Raw genomic sequence first — 17,500 nt, forward strand, 5'->3', positions numbered from 1 at the left:
TGTGTGTGTGTGTGTGTGTGTTTCAGATCTACCGCCGCTGCTGGCTCGTGTTTAAGAAGTCCTCCAGTAAAGGGCCACGCCGGTTGGAAAAGTACCCCGATGAGAAATCAGCCTACATCAGAGTCTGTCCGAAGGTAAAATCAGCCGCGATTACAGAAACGTTCTGATGTCAGACGTCTGAAAGTGAACCGCCGTCTCTGTCGCTGTTTAAAAGAGTGGATTGGATTTGAGGGCAGGATACAGAAATGTCAAAAACAATCCTCTAAAATTAACATCTATTTCTCTTTTTATAGATATGTGATGATAATAGATTATGTTAGATTATATTAGATGAGAAAAAACAGCCAGCATTTCAACATCTCTCTAATCTGTCTTGTCTGCATGTCCGGCTCTGTCTGTCTTTATGTCCAGCTCTGTTTGTATGTCTAGCTCTGTCTCTCTTTCATCTCTCTCTGCCCTTTTCTCTCCCCCTCTCTTTTGCTCTTTTTCTCTGTCTATCAGTGCTTTCTGAAAATGTCTTTGTATCCGTGTTTGTCTATACCTCGTTCTTGCTTTCTCTTTCTTGCTTTCTCTCTGCGCATGTGCAGCGGAGGAGTAAGCGTGGCGTGTAGAGCGCGTGTAGACATTACTGTGTGTGCGCGCGTGTGTGTGTGTGACGGTGTGAGGGTGGAGTGTGCGGCGAGTGTGTGTTAGCGGTCACAAGAACATTGTAGTGGGGCACGAGAACATTGTCTCTGCCTCCCGAATGAACAGCGCAATAGTGATTTTTTTGAATGACGTTGAGAAAGCGAGAAAACTGACACAGAAAGGAATGATAATTAATAATGAACTTAAATTGGTTTCTGCCCTCAGTTCTCCTGATTAAAATGTCATGCTGTCAAACGCTGTCCCTCCTTTTATATCAGATGAAGCTCTTGGTAAAGAGTTGACTCTGTACGGGCGAACGGACTCCCACATTAAAAAAAATCCCCCTCGGAAGTACTGTAAGTCTGCACTAGTTAAACACCTGGTATCTTTTAGAAGAGTGTTTTTTATGAACTTCAAGGAAGGTGTAGAAGAAATAAATGCTGTTTTTCAATTCAGAAGGTTGAAGGTTTCGACTACAATATCTTCGTTTCTTCCGATGCTGACATTAAATGTTTTAAATGTGGAAAAATAGGGCATCTTGTATGGGCCTGTCCCGAGATACAGAGTGATCCTGGTGTTTCTAAGCAACCGGGGAAAGATGCGGCTGAGCCTGCTGGGGTCGTTCCCCTGCGGCTACAGTTCGGCCAGCCGCTGAAGTTTCCAAGGAAAGTGAGCCCCAAACCCAGCCTGCAGCCCAGAGGCCGGCTCGGCTGAACCGGACAGAGAGAGGACCTGCATGGAAAAGAAAAGCTCGGTGGAATCTGGCTCAGCGCTGGAGCTTCCTGTGCAGGAAGAGGCAGGCACGGAGTTGCAGATCTGCTGCTTGGAAACACTAGTCACTACACCCGCACAAGGAGACGGGGGAGACGTGGAGATTTAGGATGAGCCTGTGTTTAAAGTACCAAGCAAAACAAAGTCGCAATTTTATTCCTTGTTCTTTTTCAGTTGAAGATATTTTAGGAGGTGGCACGGTCGCTTAGTGGTTAGCACGTTCCCCTCACACCTCCATGGTCGGGGTTCGATTCCCGCCTCCACCTTGTGTGTGTGGAGTTTGCATGTTCTCCCCGTGCCTCGGGGGTTTCCTCCGGGTACTCCGGTTTCCTCCCCCGGTCCAAAGACATGCATGGTAGGTTGATTGGCATCTCTGGAAAATTGTCCGTAGTGTGTGATTGCGTGAGTGAATGAGTGTGTGTGTGTGTGCCCTGTGATGGGTTGGCACTCCGTCCAGGGTGTATCCTGCCTTGATGCCCGATGACGCCTGAGATAGGCACAGGCTCCCCGTGACCCGAGGTAGTTCGGATAAGCGGTAGAAAATGAGTGTGAGAGAGAGAGAGATTTTAGGAGGTTTTGAGAATGATATTTTAGTTTTTATCTGTGTCTCGCTCCCACCAATGCAGTGCAGAGGATGAGTTTTTTTTAGATAAACTAAACAATGTTATTACTGACTGCAACACATCTGATATTTTAATTTTAGGTGGAGATTTTAATTGTACTACAGATATTTTATATCAGAACCATGCAGAACCTCATGTGGCTTCCTGTAAGCCTCTGTGGGAGATAATGGAGGCCCAGGAGTTAAGTGATATACAGTATAGGGAGAACTTTTTATAAGACAAAGAGACAGTACACGTGGGCCCACGTCATAGATAACACGCTCTCCCTGGCGAGATTGGGTCGTTCTTACGGCCTTAAACATCAGCTGGCACTTTTTACAAAGTGTTTTATTGTTCCAGTAAGCGTTTCTGATCACAGTCCGGTACAGTGTACTATTAGTAAAGAGACGTAAAGCCTAAGACTGCCTACTGGCATTTTAACACTGCACTTTTAGAGGACGCTAATTTTAGAGAGTCTTTTATTTATTTATGGAATTGTTTTAAAACTGAGAAGGTAGCTTTTAACTCATTACAGCAGTGATGGGATGTGACTAAAACACAAATCAAAGTTTTGTCTCAACTGTACACTCTCAATGTCACAAGAGACATTATTAGATCTATGAAAGCTCTGGGGATATAAATAGTGGAACGCCAAAATTTGGAGGCCACAGGAGATTGAGGGCATCTTGAAGCCCTCTAGGGGATGGAGAGCAGGTGGGCGCCAGGTATAGATGGTCTCCCTGTTGATGGTCTACACGGCTTTTTGGACAGTTATAGGGCAGGATGTGCTAGAGGTCCTACAAGAGCGTGTGAAAGTCGGTTAGCATCCACTGAGCTGCAGGAGGGCCGTCCTGACCTCCATGGAGACCTATCACACCTGAAGAACTGGTGCCTGGTGTCACAACTGTGCAATGACAGCAAACTGCTTTCAAAAGCATTAGAATCGAGACTGACTAAGGTAAGGGAGCAGCTCATTCACCAGAACCTGAGATACTGTGTGCATGATAGGTCTATATTTGATCATGTACATTTAATTAGTGACATTTTGAACGTCTCCAGGCTATTGGGCTTAAAGACTGGTCGGATCTTTCTGATTTTTAGCACGGTGGCTTAGAGGTTAGCACGTTCGCCTCACACCTCCAGGGTCGGGGTTCGATTCCCGCCTCCACCTTGTGTGTGTGGAGTTTGCATTTTCTCCCATTTTCGACCTCGATATGGAACTGCGGTCCATGAGCGTTGTCAATTAACTCTTACACCGCTGGAGGTTCTCCCTAACATCAGAGGAGCATGTTCGGCTCATGGACTACCAACACACACAGAGACTGGTCCTGCAGAAGAGGGACCCTTTCCCCAACTGAACATCACTCTTGACCTTGACGGGTGTGAAGGTCCCCTCCTGGAGTGCTGGGACGAAGGGGAGATGGACTTTGGGACATTGTCGGGAAAGCTGCTCTACAAAGCCTGTGAACTCTTTTATGTCCATTTTAAACCCCGAAGTTGCACATGATTGTCTAATCTGTTCACAGACAGAAACTGTTTTTCATGCTTTTATTTACTGCTCCATGTTACAGTTTTTGTATGTCCATTTTACCTTTTCAGTGTTTTGTTCTTGGTTTTAAAGGAGGATGTCAGGAGAAACAGGTTCAGGTGCCAACTGATCAATTTTGTCTTTGGTCAGGCAGAAATGGCAATACACAGTACCTGAGCCGCAGGTATATCGTGAGGCTAAAAGTATTTTCTCCAGACTTGTTAAGTCAAGAGAACTGATTGATTTTAAAAGCATGAATATTTTGCACACAATCAGTGTGGTGTTGTAAGAATGTTCTATGCTCTGTTACAGAAGGAGAACTAAGCTTTGCACCAGAGTTAAACTAATGATTACTATTATTGTTTACTTAGTTTATTAAAATTGTCTTAATATCCTTATCTATTTATTTATGTATTCATTGAGTCACTCTGGTATTTTACGTGACTTGTGCAAATAAAGGATTGGAAAAAGTAAAAAAAAACCTCTCTCTCTCTCTCTCTCTCTCTCTCTCTCTCTCTCTCTCTCTCTCTCTCTCTCTCTCTCTCTCTCTCTCTCTCTCTCTCTCTGTCTCCCTCTCTCTCTCTCTCTTCCTCTCTCTCTCTGTCTCCCTCTCTCTCTCTCTCTTCCTCTCTCTCTCTGTCTCCCTCTCTCTCTCTCTCTCTCTCTCTCTCTCTCTCTCTCTCTCTCTCTCTCTCTGTCTCCCTCTCTCTCTCTCTCTCTCTCTCTCTCTCTCTCTCTCTCTCTGTCTCCCTCTCTCTCTCTCCCTCTCTCTCTCTCTCTCTCTCTCTCTCTCTCTCTCTGTCTCCCTCTCTCTCTCTCTCTCTCTGTCTCCCTCTCTCTCTCTCTTCCTCTCTCTCATGCTCTGTCTCTCTCTCTCTCTCTGTCTCCCTCTCTCTCTCCCTCTCTCTCTCTCTCTCTCTCCCTCTCTCTCTCCCTCTCTCTCTCTCTCTCTCTCTGTCTCTCTCTGTCTGTCTCCCTCTCTCTCTCTCTCTCCCTCTCTCTCTCTGTCCCATTCTCTCTGACTCTCTTTTTCTTTCTTGTGCCTGCTGTCATGCTTTCTCTCATGCTCTCTCTCTCTCTCTCTCTCTCTCTCTCTCTCTCTCTCTCTCTCTCTCTCTCTCTCTCTCTCTCTCTCTCTCTCTCTGTCCCATTCTCTCTGGCTCTCTCTTTCTTGTGCCTGCTGTCATGCTTTCTCTCATTCTCTCTCTCTCTCTCTCTCACTCTCTCTCGTGGTCTCTCTCGTGGTCTCTCTCTCTCTTTCTTTATTTCCTCTAAACAACTGCATTAACCTGCATTGATTTAACAAGTGAATTAAGACCTGAGATGTTGAAGATTCTTCTGTCAGTAACAGGACATTTGTGTTGCAGAAATCCAGATGTAGTAGTTTTAAGATCCGAAATTAAAAAAGCCAAAGGATGAACAGAAGAGGTGAAGGAACAACTTACTGAGACAATATGAAGAAGAAATGAGTCAAAGGGAATAGAACGAGTAAAGACTAAGAGTAAAGGATATTTGCATGTATTAAATGTTTACAGGTGACGGAGATCAGTAACGTTAAAAACGTGACGAGACTGCCACGTGACACCAAGCGCCAGGCCGTGGCCATCGTCTTCACTGACGACACGTCCCGCACCTTCACCTGCGAGTCGGGTAAAACATCTGGGAGTGTTATTTTTACACACACACACACACTTCATTTGGACTTTTCTCAGTTCTGTATAATGTGATGTTCCCCCCCACACACACACAGAACCTATGGCAGATTAGTTATGCCCAACATCTTCCCATCTAACTTGGCAAGGCATGGCAAGTTTATTTGTATAGCACATTTCATATACCGAGGTCATTCAAAGTGCTTTACATAGAAATTAGAAAACAATTTATAAGAGAGAAAAAAAAAATATGTAAAAATAAGAGACACAAGATAAAATCATAATAAAAACAAAGAACAATTTAAAAAAAATAAATGTGATTTTAATAAAAACAGTTTAAAATATGTTAGAAAGAATAGAACTTGGAAACTAATCCAGCTTCACACGGCACTACTATTAACGGAGTTAACGAAAAGGATCACAAACAAAACCCAGATCAATTCAATTCAATTTATTTGTATAGTGTTTTGCAAAACTGCTCATCGAAACCAGGTGATATATTTATCGTATATTAACCAGCTACATTACTGACAAAGTGACTGTAACGTGACATAGTAAATAGTGTCTCAGTACTCTTACTACTCAGTACACTCTGTATGATTTGAGATGTAGCCCTGAGTTCATTCTTCCACACGGATCTCATTGCTAGTACACTTGTTACTCCCCGATCCGGCTGTAATGATTTCCGTGTGTATTCTGTCCTACAGAGCTGGAGGCTGAGGAGTGGTTTAAGACGCTGACCATCGAGTGTTTGGGTACACGGTTAAACGACATCAGTTTAGGAGAACCGGATCTTCTGGCAGCTGGAGTTCAGTGTGAGCACACGGGTCAGTCCAGCTTTGTTTTAAATTCACCGCTAGTGGAACGTTTTGGTGTTCAAAATGAGTCCGATTTTAAAAATATGGATTTATGTTCAACTTTTCCAAAGTAAAAATTAGTTCCAGGTTCTTTCCACGTTCCTGAAGGCTTTGGGGAATCAGATCCACACGACTTGACACTTTAGCAGCTTCATTTATACACAAACACCTTTAACTGACAAGCGTGAAGACAAAATACTTAAAGGTCAACATCTGCCCTTACACGTGCATTCTAAATGAGTTTGTAATGTTTGTATTCTTTATTCTCACCTGTGCTTCTCACGCACATGCTACAGAAGCAGAAGAGAAGAACCTTGGTTGAAATTTTACACACTTTCCGATTTTCAGAACGTTTTAACGTGTTCCTGCTGCCATGTCCCAACCTGGACATCTACGGAGAGTGCATGATGCAGATCACCCATGAGAACATCTACTTATGGGACATCCATAATCCTCGCACAAAGCTGGTCACATGGCCGCTCTGCTCGCTGCGCCGTTACGGCCGGGACGCCACCCGCTTCACCTTCGAGGCCGGAAGGTAACGCACCATGACTGAGAGCGAGGCAGAGTTAGGAATAAGAACCTTCTGAGGCGGTGGGTTCTTTCAGACATAGAGCAAAAGGGTTTAAATGATTTGATCTCACAACGCTGCTGAGTTCTGGATCATGATTGGTCAGAAGGTGTTGATTAATTTTCTATACTGGAAATTTAGAACAGTTTTCTATCCTGTTAGCAGCCGAGTTCATGTCATCATACATCTTCTTACTAGATGTATATTTACGTGCGTTTTTATATCTGGGTAAATCCATTACTTTATCCTGTTCATTGTCACGGCACACAAGTGCATGACCCAGACCAGCAGATTTGTACAAGTTGATCGAGCTCTATTGAACTGAAGACCTCATAAAGAGATTGAATGAATAGATTAAAAGGAAATTCAGCGAAGAGTGTGCGTTTTTATCTCTTCGAGCCACTTTGATCAAATAATAAAGGAAGATTTGTAACGCCTGCAGGATGCCCCTGAAAGGACAAAGATAAGAGAGTAAATGTGTGAGAATGCGTGATGTAATGCTGCCCTCTGGTGGCCATCAGGCTCATTATCTTCAGTAGGAAAAGTTGGATAGTGGCATTTGACATGATAATTGAAAAGTGTATGCTAAAAATACACAGTTTAGCAAGTTCTAGCATGTAGAACAAGCACAGTGCTAATCTAAGAGCTACAAACACTCTGATGTTGTGTCCGTGTGTGTCAAATAAAAGCCAATTAGTGTGTATGTGTGTGCTAGGATGTGTGACAGTGGTGAAGGCCTGTACACGTTCCAGACACGAGAAGGTGAGCAGATCTACCAAAGGGTTCACTCTTCCACACTGGCCATCGCCGAGCAGCACAAGAAGGTCCTCATGGAGATGGAAAAGAACAGCAGGGTGAGTAGCATAATGTCACGTGTTTACTTAGCATCAGTTTGATCTGCTAAAAAAAAAAAAAAAAAAGCCAAAAGCATTCCATACAAATTGACATGTTCTCATGCGCTCACGTGTTTAGCTGTTATCCAAAGGCTCAGACCCAGACTCGTACCCCTGCACACCTACAGCCATCCTGCCACGCAGCGCCTTCTGGCACCACATCACAGGATCACAGGGGGCCATGGACTCGAGTAACGGTAAGGAAAATAAAAACCCTTCTGAAATATAGAGGGCAGTACAATAGGGCTGGGTGACATCTTACGACCTGTAATCAAACTAACACATTATCAGTGATGATATGTAACAGTGTAACAACATTAACAACGTAACACTATCAACTAAGCAACAAGTTATCAGCAAATTAGCACACAGTGTTAAAGGTGGGGTCTCCAATATTTGAGAAATGCTTCGGGATGACAAACAAAAAAATCAAAACAAACGTGTAGCCAATGAGCAGAAAGGGGCGTGTCTTGTCAATATGGGCGGAGAGAGACTGAAAACTCTCTCCGCCCATATTGACAAGACCCGCCCCTTTCTGCTCATTGGCTACATGTTTGTTTTGATTTTTGTTTTGATTGGTGGCCTAACGCAGTTTTCTGAAGCTTTTCTCAAATATAGGACACCCTACCTTTAATGTAACAGCTAAAGTAACCACAATGTTAACAAAAAAATAATATTAATAAAGTAATAAAGAAAAGTAACAAACAGTGATGTTAAAGAAACAAAGTATCGGAGATGTTAGCAAAATAACACAATGAACAAAGCAACAAATTAAAGGTGGGGTCTCCGTTGTTTGAGAAACGCTTCAGAAAACTGAGTCGGGCCGCCAAACAAAACAAAAACAAAACTAACGTGTAGCCAATGAGCAGAAAGGGGCGTGTCTTGTCAATATGGGCGGAGAGAGTGATCAGTGCGCATGTGTGACATTAGCAGAAAGCAGTTTTAACATTGACATGGAGGATAAAAACAAAGAAAGAAAGAGAAGAAAGGCTTACGATAAGGTAAGAAGTAGGACGTGTTAATATAGGATCAGCTTTCCAGCGCTGAACGTCTTCCGCGTGAAACAGAGATAAACATTTCACGGTACAACACACAGTACTACAAAAACACATTTGTATTACCATAGTATTACTCATTGAGTTCATTTATTGATAAAAATATACCCTCAGTCAGCTGCCCCAACAGGTTCCGCCATAATACTTGTCTGGGTTACACTTGAGTTATACTTGTCTGGTGTATGTGTGGGGCGGAGCTATTAAAACAGGGGTGGGACCCATTTGGGTTAGGGGCGTGTTTGTTTTGGTGATTTCAAATGTCAACATTGGCTTTCAAACAACAGAGACCCCACCTTTAACTGTGACATTTACTAAGTAACAATATCAACGAAGTAACAAAGAATCAGTAACGTTTAACAAAGTAACAAACATACTGCAAAGTTACAGAGCAATAAAGCAGTGACAACTGATGAAGTAAGAACCAGCGATGTCAAAGTAACAGCAATGTTAAGGAAGTAACAGACAGCAGTGTTACAGAGTAACAGTGACGTGAACAAAGCAAATTACTGATCCCTCTGTGTGTTGATTCAAATCACACCTTTTATACATAGCAAATGAGCAAAGCATCTCAATCATATGTTACTAAGTGCATCAGTTACCTGTATGTGCCTGCTAATGCATCATTAGCACCGCCTTTTCAATCCCATGCTGTCTGTGTGTAGGTGAGATGTTCACGGAGTCTCAGTCAGGAGCCGAATCTGAACTGTTCTCCTCAGAGCACCACAAACATCCAGCACACTTCTCCACTTAACTTGGACAGTGAGGAGCTTCACGAACTCACCTACAGGTTTTAGGCCTGAACCTTCCTCCACACTGTTCTCTAACCTCTTCACGTTTGCTTTCCCTACATCGAGGGCAGATCTGCGATACCTCGGGGCCCGAGTCAATCCCGGTGGCTGGAGACGTGTCCTGAGAGGGAATGCACTGTGAAACGTGACCTACAGAACATTCGTAGTGGATCATATTTTTCTCTTACAGAACAGTAGTGGTGCACGTTTATAGCATTTTGTCAACCCTCTGGAAAAGTGGGCAGGGCTTTAGGGTTAGAACGACTCTGTGTCTCTCTCACATGCACAATGATCAGTATACCTGTCTGTGTCTGTGTGTCGTTGGTGCATGTCCTCTTTGACTGTGGAGCAGTTTTGAGATTAGTAGCAGGGCTGCGTTTAGTGTAGATCACTTCGTTTACTGCCGAGAACAAACAGAAGAACGTACAGAACTAGAGTAGGCTTCCATTTGAACAGTAAAATGGTGTGTGAGATTTGCCTGAGATTTAATCTGAGGAGGTGGCAGAGGATCACGAGGAACTCTGAGGAACTCTGAGGAACTCTGGAACACACCACCAATCATTCAGCAGTGTTTTGTTTTGTCTTTTCATCATCACGAGATGATTTCTTACCTTCCGGTCTTCTCTAGAACGTGCTGCATCTTGTATTTCCTGAAGCTGAAGACTTTTTGAAGGAGATCTGTCAAGATGATCTTCTGAGGGTCACAGCTGTGAGATCCATCCTGATCCAGTCACTGATACAGAACTTGTGGGATGATGAGTATTACAGTTCCACGTTAGATTGGATTCGTGTATCTACATTAATCAACCAAGCACAAGGTGAATGGTTTTTAGGATACACTTAAAGGGAAACTTCACCCTGAAACCCACCATTTACACATTAACATTTATTGACATGTTGATCTATTTTCACTCTAGTTAATGCTTTCCTATATTACTCAAAATGCTTCTTGACTAGTTGCTGGTGACTCAGTGAGATTTAGCCCTGAAGATTGCGATGCAGCGGCACTTTAATGCTTCATTCTTTGGTCCAGCTCTCTCACATCTTCATCTGTACACTCTGTTCCAACACATCAGCCATCAGTCCATCATCAACCTCTCCTCACCTCGTAAATCACCAACTAGCCCAGTCAGTGTGTCTTATCGCAGCGTTGCATTCTGGGAATTTACGTCTAGCATTTGCTTCAATTTTATTTATGTTCTATTTTATGTCACAAACAAAGATTTGTTTTTAAGATCCAACAGTGAAACTTGACTGTTTTCACTTGTATTTGAGATCATTGAGATTTTTTCCTATTACACTCCATTGTAACTGCACAAGCAATAACATTAACAATAAAAACAACAACAGCGCCCCCTGTGACTTCTCACAGGAAAAAACAAAAATACAGGCAGCAGAAGCAACTGAACACCACAAATATTCCCATGTTTCAGGGTGGAGTTTAACTTTAACTGTCCACTATTTCTCTGTGCTCATGTTTAATATTTCACAGTGAAAAAGTGAAAACGCAACAGTTTTAGAAGCGTCTGATTAGTGACTCGTCTACTTCAGAGATTTTCTTCACTCAAGTCCCTGGCTGATGATCATTTTTAATCCTTCACACCTCGCTGTATTCACCATCATCCCTTTCAACATAACGTTTTAAATAAACGTTCACATTTACATGTCTTTTCTTCCAGATTGGATTTGGATTCTCAGTCTTTAGGATTTTCTGCAGCACGCAGTGGTTTGTCCTGTTCATGTTCCTCAAATGTGTGGAACAGCCTTATGTCTAAATGTTGAAGTGCTTATTTTAATGCTGGAGTCCATAAACATGCATGCAAACGAACACACACACACATACACACACACACACACATATATATATATATATATGCACACACATGCGCACACACACAGATACATGCATACCTAATTATTTATGTAAAACAAAAAAGGGCTAAATTCAGATGTTTGTCTTTTTCAGAGCTCTGTGTGTGTGTGTGTGTGTATGGGTGTGTGTGTGTGTGTGTGTGTGTGTGATAGCTGTCTCAGTCACTCCACAAGGCACGTGAATATAACACTATTTATTTCAGATCGAGTGATTACTGTATGTCAGTCAGCAGAACGAGGACGACACTGTGTTGTGTGTTTGATTGTTTGTAAGATGGAAAGCACTATAAATTTGTCGGGTGTCCTGCACAGTTCTGTGTACGGGAAATTTTCAATAAAGGAAATAAACACATCACAATAAAAACGAGTATTGTCGAGTGTGCATGTCTCACAGTTTTTAAATCTTCATACTTTATTGGTTTTCTAAATTATTTAACCTTTTAACTTGCTGTAAATATTTTCATTTGTCACACTGCATGTCTTTCTGTTAACACACACACATGCTACAAAGAAGGAAGTGACTAAAATTTAAATGCAAATGTTTTCCAGTTTTTTTCCTGATTTCAGGTTACTGTGTGGTTGTTTTGTCAGAAAGCATCGTACCTATGTCTGATGGCTAAAAGGGTAAATATGTGGTGAAAAATGAACATGGTTAATAATCATTCTAAACAATGTATTTACATGGTGATTATTAAATATGTTTCCAAACTTTAATCTATGCATATCCTGAGCCTCAAGGGCAGGTTAGTTGGGTTAATTTTAAAATATTGTCTGGTTGGAGTTCACATGAATGATAAACTGGACTGGACCATGAACTCTGAAGGCGTGTACAAGAAGGGCCAAAGGAGGTTGAGGTACTTGAACATCTGCAGGACGGTGCTGAAGATGTTCTACAAGTCTGTGGTATCTTTTTTGCTGTTGCATGCTGACTGAAGGTAGCGGACTGAAGGTAGCTGATGCTAACAGACTGGCCGGCGATGTTGTGGTGGTGAAGCTGGACTCTGACTGTCGTGTCAGAAAGAAGGATGTTGTCTAAGCTATTGGTCGTCTCAGACAACATCTGATACAAGTTTACGTTCAGACGCAGATTCATTCATTCATCCAAGGTGTTCCACAGAGCGACACAGGAAATCCTTCCTACCTGTTTATCGGACCGTATAATTCCTCTGTACAACATATCTCACTGTGCAACAATACACCTTTATCTCTATAGTTACATGTACAGTTATTTATATTTGAGTATATTATCTTATTGTATATAAGTTTCTATATTTATATTTTTATTTTGGTGTCTTGGAGCTGTGTTTACAAACCAATTTCCCCGTTAGGATTAATAAAGCATTCAGATTCTGATTGACTTTATAACACAGCCTGATTTTATATACACTGCAAAAAAAAATTATTTAAAAAAAAGGACATTTAGCATATTTCATATTCATGACATATTTTCTTTACAACATTAGTCTGTCTGTGCACATTTTATAACCAAATCACAGAGAGTAAGGAATCTCTACGGGTTGCACCTGAAATTACAAAAATAAAGAAAAGAATTCTGTGTTATAAATGCAGATATGGGTTTCATTTAAATAAATAAATCGATTTTTAAAAAAAATTAATAAATATACATTTTTACAAATTTACTGCTTAGTATTTTAAATATTTGATAGATACTTATTTTCTTTTACAGTCAATAAGTTCAAATAAACTATGACCCATTTTAAATTCTAATTCTTTATTAAATTCTTTCATTCTAATTGTGGAATTATTTTTATTGCAATAGTAATAATTTAACTTGTAATTGAATTTTAATATTTTATTGTTCTGCTTCTTAGAGGGTTCTTTTTAATAAACCTGTTCAAATCGTCTTCTTGTATTGACGATGAAAAAGTAAAACCTCTGTCACAATGCTGAAACTCAAAAGCTTTTTATTTTTTAATGACTTATATTTAAATATTATCGTCATATTCGAAGCTCCTGTGATTCTGTGCTACAATTATGATCAACGTTTATGCACTAAAAATCTCTGGCGCGCTTGAACGCGGCATCATTCGCTCAGTCAGGGTTTTGCGTTACTGGTATCCATGGAAACAGAATACACGGCTACGGTTAGCAACAGTGGCTACAGCGGCTGTTTTACTTCTGGGAAGTTTGATTCATTTTTATTGTTTATTTTCACTGAAAAGCTCAAAATAAAATTGCAACCGAAAACGAGTTCAGAGATGAGCTGTGAAGACGGAAAGCAAGATGAGACAAACGCAGGAAATGTGTTTCATTCAGAAGGTAAAGCAGCTACCTAAATTTACCTCAGATGAGACATTTACATCAGATGCTTCATTTACCTCAGGTGCTACATTTGCCTCAGATGCTACATTTACCTCAGATGCTTCATTTACCTCAGATGCTACATTTACGTCAGATGCTACATTTACCTCAGATGCAACATTTACCTCAGGTGCTACATTTACTTCAGATGCTAAAATTACCTCAGATGCTACATTTACCTCAGGTGCTACATTTACCTCAGATGCTTCATTTACCTCAGATGCTACATTTACCTCAGGTGCTAAATTTACCTCAAGTGCTACATTTACCTCAGATGTGTCATTTACCTCAGATGCTACATTTACCTCAGATGCTAAAATTACCTCAGGTGCTACATTTACCTCAGATGTGTCATTTACCTCAGATGCTACATTTACCTCAGATGCTAAAATTACCTCAGGGGCTACATTTACCTCAGATGCTAAAATTACCTCAGATGCTACATTTACCTCAGGTGCTACATTTACCTCAGATGCTTCATTTACCTCAGATGCTACATTTACCTCAAGTGCTACATTTACCTCAGATGTGTCATTTACCTCAGATGCTACATTTACCTCAGATGCTAAAATTACCTCAGGTGCTACATTTACCTCAGATGCTACAATTACCTCAGGTGCTAAAATTACCTCAGGTGCTACATTTACCTCAGATGCTAAAATTACCTCAGGTGCTACATTTACCTCAGATGCTAAAATTACCTCAGATGCTACATTTACCTCAGGTGCTACATTTACCTCAGATGCTTCATTTACCTCAGATGCTACATTTACCTCAGGTGCTACATTTACCTCAAGTGCTACATTTACCTCAGATGTGTCATTTACCTCAGATGCTACATTTACCTCAGATGCTAAAATTACCTCAGGTGCTACATTTACCTCAGATGCTACAATTACCTCAGGTGCTAAAATTACCTCAGGTGCTACATTTACATCAGATGCTAAAATTACCTCAGGTGCTACATTTACCTCAGATGCTAAAATTACCTCAGATGCTACATTTACCTCAGATGCTACATTTACCTCAGGTGCTACATTTACCTCAGGTGCTACATTTACCTCAGGTGCTAAATTTACCTCAAGTGCTACATTTACCTCAAGTGCTACATTTACCTCAGATGTGTCATTTACCTCAGATGCTACATTTACCTCAGATGCTAAAATTACCTCAGGTGCTACATTTACCTCAGATGCTATATTTACCTCAGGTGCTAAACTTAGCTTTATAATTAACGGCTAATCCGGAGTCTAACATGTTTTTAAAAACCAGCTATGTATTTTTGTAACCTTGTGAATAATTTATTTATACTGTGTGTGTTTTATTGTAATCCAGAACAAATTTGTGGTAAAAACGCCACTGTGGAAGAAGTTGAGAAATCTGGAAATGTACCAGAAAACAGCTCCGAAGAGAAAAGTTCATCTAGTCCCAGGTCTGAAGTCCAATCTGAATCTAATTTCTGTAATAAATATAAATCTAATTCTGATCTAAAGGATGTCAGATCGAGATGTTTTTAACCAATTTTTGTTTTTACTTTCATCAGAAAACCCCAATGCTCGACTTTTTAACAAAAAAAAAATCCAATTATAAAATTAACATAATAGAACATGCATTTTTGAATATACATTTATTCATTAATTAGGAAAACGAGTTCAGAGATGAGCTGTGAAGACGGAAAGCAAGATGAGACAAACGCAGGAAATGTGTTTCATTCAGAAGGTAAAGCAGCTACCTAAATTTACCTCAGATGAAACATTTACATCAGATGCTACATTTACCTCAGGTGCTAAATTTACCTCAGATGCTACATTTACCTCAGGTGCTAAATTTACCTCAGGTGCTACATTTACCTCAGATGCTACATTTACCTCAGATGCTTCATTTACCTCAGATGCTACATTTACCTCAGATGCTTCATTTACCTCAGATGCTACATTTACCTCAGATGCTAAAATTATCTCAGGTGCTACATTTACCTCAGATGCTACATTTACCTCAGGTGCTACATTTACCTCAGGTGCTACATTTACCTCAGATGCTACATTTACCTCAGGTGCTAAAATTACTTCAGGTGCTACATTTACCTCAGATGCTAAAATTACCTCAGGTGCTACATTTACCTCAGATGCTACATTTACCTCAGATGCTACAATTACCTCAGATGCTACATTTAACTCAGATGCTTCATTTACCTCAGATGCTACATTTACCTCAGATGCTAAAATTACCTCAGGTGCTACATTTACCTCAGATGCTACATTTACCTCAGGTGCTACATTTACCTCAGATGCTAAAATTACCTCAGGTGCTACATTTACCTCAGGTGCTACATTTACCTCAGATGCTACATTTACCTCAGATGCTAAAATTACCTCAGGTGCTACATTTACCTCAGGTGCTACATTTACCTCAGGTGCTACATTTATCTCAGATGCTACATTTACCTCAGGTGCTAAATTTACCTCAGGTGCTACATTTACCTCAGATGCTACATTTACCTCAGGTGCTACATTTACCTCAGATGCTACATTTACCTCAGGTGCTAAAATTACCTCAAGTGCTACATTTACCTCAGATGTGTCATTTACCTCAGATGCTACATTTACCTCAGATGCTAAAATTACCTCAGGTGCTACATTTACCTCAGATGCTATATTTACCTCAGGTGCTAAACTTAGCTTTATAATTAACGGCTAATCCGGAGTCTAACATGTTTTTAAAAACCAGCTATGTATTTTTGTAACCTTGTGAATAATTTATTTATACTGTGTGTGTGTTTTATTGTAATCCAGAACAAATTTGTGGTAAAAACGCCACTGTGGAAGAAGTTGAGAAATCTGGAAATGTACCAGAAAACAGCTCCGAAGAGAAAAGTTCATCTAGTCCCAGGTCTGAAGTCCAATCTGAATCTAATTTCTGTAATAAATATAAATCTAATTCTGATCTAAAGGATGTCAGATCGAGATGTTTTTAACCAATTTTTGTTTTTAATTTCATCAGAAAACCCCAATGCTCGACTTTTTAACAAAAAAAAATCCAATTATAAAATTAACATAATAGAACATGCATTTTTGAATACACATTTATTCATTAATTAGGAAAACGAGTTCAGAGATGAGCTGTGAAGACGGAAAGCAAGATGAGACAAACGCAGGAAATGTGTTTCATTCAGAAGGTAAAGCAGCTACCTAAATTTACATCAGATGAAACATTTACATCAGATGCTACACTTACCTCAGGTGCTAAATTTACCTCAGATGCTACATTTACCTCAGGTGCTAAATTTACCTCAGGTGCTACATTTACCTCAGATGCTACATTTACCTCAGATGCTTCATTTACCTCAGATGCTACATTTACCTCAGATGCTTCATTTACCTCAGATGCTACATTTACCTCAGATGCTAAAATTACCTCAGGTGCTACATTTACCTCAGATGCTACATTTACCTCAGGTGCTACATTTACCTCAGGTGCTACATTTACCTCAGATGCTACATTTACCTCAGGTGCTAAAATTACCTCAAGTGCTACATTTACCTCAGATGCTAAAATTACCTCAGGTGCTACATTTACCTCAGATGCTACATTTACCTCAGATGCTATATTTACCTCAGGTGCTAAACTTAGCTTTATAATTAACGGCTAATCCTGAGGCTAACGTGTTTTTAAAAACCAGCTATGTATTTTTGTAACCTTGTGAATAATTTATTTATACTGTGTGTGTTTTATTGTAATCCAGAACAAATTTGTGGTAAAAACGCCACTGTGGAAGAAGTTGAGAAATCTGGAAATGTACCAGAAAACAGCTCCGAAGAGAAAAGTTCATCTAGTCCCAGGTCTGAAGTCCAATCTGAATCTAATTTCTGTAATAAATATAAATCTAATTCTGATCTAAAGGTTGTCAGATTGATATGTTTTTAACCAATTTTTGTTTTTAATTTCATCAGAAAACCCCAATG

At 40.4% G+C, this 17,500-nt stretch overlaps 2 protein-coding genes across 2 annotated transcripts in view; one reads left to right on the forward strand and one right to left on the reverse strand.

The window, feature by feature from the left end:
• dok4 (docking protein 4) overlaps positions 1–9,443 on the forward strand; it is a 45,060-nt gene extending 35,617 nt beyond the window's left edge. Inside the window, exons 3-9 of the mRNA XM_060864244.1 lie at positions 27–134; positions 5,064–5,178; positions 5,888–6,007; positions 6,386–6,575; positions 7,324–7,462; positions 7,581–7,698; positions 9,219–9,443. Of these exons, the coding sequence (XP_060720227.1) occupies positions 27–134; positions 5,064–5,178; positions 5,888–6,007; positions 6,386–6,575; positions 7,324–7,462; positions 7,581–7,698; positions 9,219–9,307 (879 nt within the window). The 3' untranslated portion in view covers positions 9,308–9,443. The remainder of the gene's footprint in view (positions 1–26; positions 135–5,063; positions 5,179–5,887; positions 6,008–6,385; positions 6,576–7,323; positions 7,463–7,580; positions 7,699–9,218) is intronic.
• The window catches only part of tmppe (transmembrane protein with metallophosphoesterase domain), a 298,028-nt gene that overhangs the window by 77,531 nt on the left and 202,997 nt on the right, over positions 1–17,500 (reverse strand). The window lies entirely within an intron of this gene.

Source organism: Tachysurus vachellii, chromosome 1 (genome assembly GCF_030014155.1).
Source record: "Tachysurus vachellii isolate PV-2020 chromosome 1, HZAU_Pvac_v1, whole genome shotgun sequence".
In the NCBI taxonomy this organism is placed as follows: domain Eukaryota; kingdom Metazoa; phylum Chordata; class Actinopteri; order Siluriformes; family Bagridae; genus Tachysurus; species Tachysurus vachellii.